This window comes from Centruroides sculpturatus, unplaced genomic scaffold, assembly GCF_000671375.1.
Source record: "Centruroides sculpturatus isolate CEXI.00-Female unplaced genomic scaffold, Cexi_2.0 scaffold801, whole genome shotgun sequence".
Lineage (NCBI taxonomy): Eukaryota > Metazoa > Arthropoda > Arachnida > Scorpiones > Buthidae > Centruroides > Centruroides sculpturatus.
Window position 1 is genome coordinate 271,088 of NW_019385405.1, and position 4,921 is coordinate 276,008.

Genomic DNA, 4,921 nt, shown 5'->3' on the forward strand with positions numbered 1-4,921 from the left:
AACGTAAAAATTCTCTAATTAGTCTGGAAACGGGGGACCAAATTCTTGCATTCTATGAAAACGGGTAAGATTAGCTATAATGTAATTATCTTAATCTTCACTATCGTTACTTTTTGCCCAGCAAAGCGGGTCCTTGCAGCTAGATTCTAGATTACTTAGAAAAACAGTCTTTTATATATATAAAAAAAACTATATTACATACAAATAAAAACCCAGCAAAGTGGGTCCTTGCAGCTAGTGTAATAATAAAAATACATATATATACAATCTTGCATTTTTATCAGTTATGTTTTTTCTGTTTTTGGAGCATTAAAGAATCCGTCCTATGTCAATTGCTTTTCACTCTTCAGGATTTTTCAGAATTAATTAATAGCATTGTTGTTGTAGACCTCCCCAAGCCTATTAACCTCAACCTGGTTTGAATGCCATTCTAAGACCATTATTCTGACATCCTCCCACTTCTTCAAAAGATGTTTAATAGTAGATATCGGCATTAATCCTCTTTTTCAAAAGAAAACATATCGCTGAGTTTCTTGGTGTTCTTCATTCAAGAGTTCTTGGCGTTCTTCTGTCATCAGATCAGTTTCCATTATGAGCACTTCAATGTTCTTTATTTCTCAGATGTAATTTTTGTTACTCCTTTAGCTGCTTGAATCTTCTTGATTATACTTTATCTTTCTTAGATAAGATTGAACTGCCGTCTGCTGTAAACCTGTTCAAGCCATACTGCCCAGCAACATCAGACATCATCTGCCCACTCTCTACGTTTGCTATTATACTCTCACCTTTCGAAAATAAAAACTGATGCAAAATTTAACGAGTGCCCACCCGACAGTCTCACAAATACTATAAAAAATTCTTTGTCAGAAAAATAAAAGGCTGGAATTACAAGGGAGAGTTTCAAAGTTTGGAGGAATACTATCCAATCAGTATATACCAGGTTGAACATCTATATCTCCCATGCTCTAAAAAATTTCGAATTGTTGCCTGAAGACAAGGGAAGACCAATCAGTATTCATTATTTTATGTCGCTTCTTCTGGTGTTTGTTCTGTGAAGTGTTCGTTGTCCAAACATAAAAATCTTTCACGAAAGTGTTTGTTATACAATTTATTTGTAGTCCAAACTGTTTGTTAACCAATCACCAATTGTATAGTTAATCGGGGCCTCCTATCCCTAAAGTTTCCATATCTGGCCTCATCTTTCATCAATCTAACTCTGTTCTCAAGATTAAGGACAAATGAACACAGACAGACAGACAGTGGACAACAGTGGGAATTTATAAATCTATAATTTTTTTCAAATTTCAGCTGAATTATAACATTTCAGAAAAAACTATCTAGAAAACCACATTTACAATCTAATATTTATTTAGATACATTTGATGTACTTAGTATTCTTATAAGAATATATAATTTTCATTATCACTATAACAAAAATAACTATTTCATATATAAATAATCTTACCGTCACATTTAATTTATGATGTGTGGCAAGTTCTGTCTTTGGCTTTTCTGTTTCTTTTATAAATATTTTTTTAGTTTTGAAACTAGTGTCTGTAACATTAGTATTTTTTTTCAATGAACGTCCAACTTTAAATTTAACTTTCTGAAAATCAACATTTTTCTTTTTTGCCATTTTATTAAGTTTTATTTGATTTTCCTGAAAAAAAATATAATATTTATTAATAAAAATTATATCAATTTAGTAACTAAAACAAACATTAAAACAGTATTTCATTTAGAACCTTATATAAAATTATTTCTTTGTACACATAAAACAACAAGGAAATAAAAACATTAAATGAAAAACTTTATTTGTTCTATCAAATTCTTTTTTTATCTGCCACAATATAAGATTTCATTGACAAATTCACAAATTGTTTAAGAAAATCATTAGTGTTGAAAGTTTTGATAATTGTAATTTTATCCAATCATTAACAAAATAAAAATTTATAAAATTAAGTTTTTTACAATAAAATCACATTTTGGGCAATATAAATATTCACTAATGTTTTGGAGGTTTTTCTATTAATCTTACACAATATAATCATTATCTTCAAACTAACTAAAAAGCATGTCCAGTTGTAGAGCAGTAAAAGTTAGTGGGAGACAAGGTAAATATTCTATTGCTAATGATCTCTGAAAAAGTCTTTCTAAGTCTCAAATACAGTGTGACAACAAATATCCAAACTTCTCTTCTTTTTCTTTTTTTTAGCATTTACATTTTATTGGATTGCCAAATACAAAAAGCCATAAATGGATGTCTTTCTATTTGAATATGGTTATTGCTTTTCAAAGACAATTTATTGGTCTTGACAGTAATAACCATATTTTTCAGTGTGGAATATTCTCAGAATTATACTGCCTGCAATATATGTTTCTTGAAAATTCCAGTACAGATGCTCCCAATCCTGCTTTTTGTGTTTGGGGCTTTGAGTGCCAATCTTAATATGCTTATCTTGTCAACATTAGTTACTACTACTGTTATATGTTCCAATAATACCCATGCAATTCCCAAATCCTTCCTTCCTTGTTGGAAAATTTGGAAATGTTTAATTTTTGTAAAAGGTAGTGAAGTGAGTTATCTGGTACATGTGTAGTAAATTAGCATTCAACATTCTTGTCCAGAATGACCTGTCTTCAAAAAGAAAGTAGTGTGTGTTAACAATAGCAAGGTTGTGGCTGATGTTTTCATCTCTAAGAATGTCGAACATCGCTTACAAGATAGTGGCACTTGACATTCGACGTTCACATTTTTTAGATGAAAACATTGGCTGCAACCTCGCTAATAGAGTCAAAGATGGAAATTTTACTATCTTAATAAAGGAGAAACTGAAGTGTGTCTGGCTGATGTTTTTATTGTTGGCAAAACAACAATTTCAGACATAAAAAGGAACAGAGAAGCTATCTTAAAATTTTGTATCAAAACTAGACTCAGATAATGGTTCAAAGAAGAGAAAAACTAGAGATAAGCAAATAACACTGCCCTTTATTTGTGGTTTATGCAAAAGTGAAACATAAGAGCTAATATCAGGGGCCATATTCTGATCACCATCTCTTGTTTTCAAGAGACAATGTCTATGTCAAAGCTGGTTACTGAATGGCTAAATTTTTGTTCGTGTCTTGAGATCATTGTTTCTACCTAAACAAGATTCTGGATGACTTTCCCTTGAAGATTTGTTCATTTTCCAGACATAAGCAGATAGCTGTCTTCTGTCTGTAACCTTGATTTCATTATATCCAAATATGGATGACTAGATGTCACTCATGCTATACAATTACAGAACATTATCTTAGAAGAGTATTTTGAGATAGAGATAATGCTTTTAATCTTTTTTTAAAGTGGCCACTTTACATTTCACTGTAAATGCCATGGACTCCTTCTTTTAATAATTCAATATCAATTACTGAACGATTGCATATGCTGTTAATCTTATCCATAACTCCAAGCCAATCTCTAAAAGTACTTTTTGAAACATTAAAGTACAAAAAATACTTATACATTAAAGTAGTCAAAAAATCTGCCGACTCCGACTCCTTTTTACTTTCCAACTTATGTATATAAAACAGAAAAGTATTGGAATTGTGTCAAATTTGACCCTTCAAGTATTTCCTCCTAGTTCCCCTTAACTAAGTATCTAATGCTTTTCTAACTGTTATTAAAATTTCTGAGAGACATCATCATCCAAGATGTTTTGACATTATAGTCCATAAAAACTTTATAAAACAAAACAAATCTTTGTGTTTTATTAGAACCTTATGCTTTCTTTACAAGTTCAATAATTTTGTACTCATTTTTTAAAATTTTACAATTTTATTGGTTAAAATTCTGTACTGTGATATGACATTATTTACACTTATTTGTATTATCTATCTAATAGAATCATGACATCAATTGCAAAAACAAGATCATTCATTATGAATGACCAGAATCAGTTTTGTCTCCTAAAGATGAGTTTTGTCTTTCATGTTGATGTCATTTATTTCTAAAAGAAGAGACAAGTGACCAGAATACAGCCCCAGGTCCTTTGTTGTGTGAGGAAATTCCAAGGTTGTGGAGTCGGAGTAGTCAAAAAATCTGCCGACTCCGACTCCTTTTTACTTTCCAACTTACTTTCCAAGTTGGAAAGTAAAAAGTATATAAAACAGAAAAGTATTGGAATTGTGTCAAATTTGACCCTTCAAGTATTTTTTTTGCAAATCTACACGTTTGGAGACCTCCCGAACCCCAAAAAAAAGTCAATAAAAGGAGAAAAATTAGCACACGTGTGTATGTTGGCATCCAATTTGTTTAAATTTCTTTATTTTCTGTTCTGAGATATTAAGCAATATCTCAGAATGGGTAAAGTTTAAGAGACGAAATGTGGGATTGTAGCTTGCATATAAAGGGGCATTAATACTATTAAATTTTGGTTCTTAATTAAAGATCGACAGGGTGAAGACATAAAAGGGATCATGTGTCATATCTCTTAATGAATATTTTACACATTATTAGTGTTCAAAATTAAAAAAAATAAATAAAACTTGTCTTTACCCTCAAAGTAAGCTTTTTTGTCATTTTATATAGTACAGTAAAACCCGTTAAGATGTTCTCACTTAAGATGTTACAATGTGTATGATGACATGATTTAGTTCAACTACTTTGATGCTTAATAACTAGTGATGTAACGAATATTCGGTTACTATTTGGTATTTGGCCTATTTTTTTTGCTATTCGGCCGAATACTGAATACCTAAAAACAGGAGTAAGAAATAACAAAAACACAGTAAATTAATCATTTTGGTATTTAGATTTAATGTTATCGAGTTAGTGTTGTTTGTTTATATTTATTTATAACTTATAACATGCACAAAATAAAAAAGAAAATAATATTAGTCACACATATTCACAATTTATAATTACAAAGATCAGCACACGTAC

General features: G+C 30.4%; 1 protein-coding gene across 1 annotated transcript in view; it reads right to left on the reverse strand.

The window, feature by feature from the left end:
- The window catches only part of LOC111638601 (testis-expressed protein 10 homolog), a 42,921-nt gene that overhangs the window by 31,511 nt on the left and 6,489 nt on the right, over positions 1 to 4,921 (reverse strand). Inside the window, exon 2 of the mRNA XM_023384336.1 lies at positions 1,466 to 1,660. Within this exon, the coding sequence (XP_023240104.1) occupies positions 1,466 to 1,636 (171 nt within the window). The 5' untranslated portion in view covers positions 1,637 to 1,660. The remainder of the gene's footprint in view (positions 1 to 1,465; positions 1,661 to 4,921) is intronic.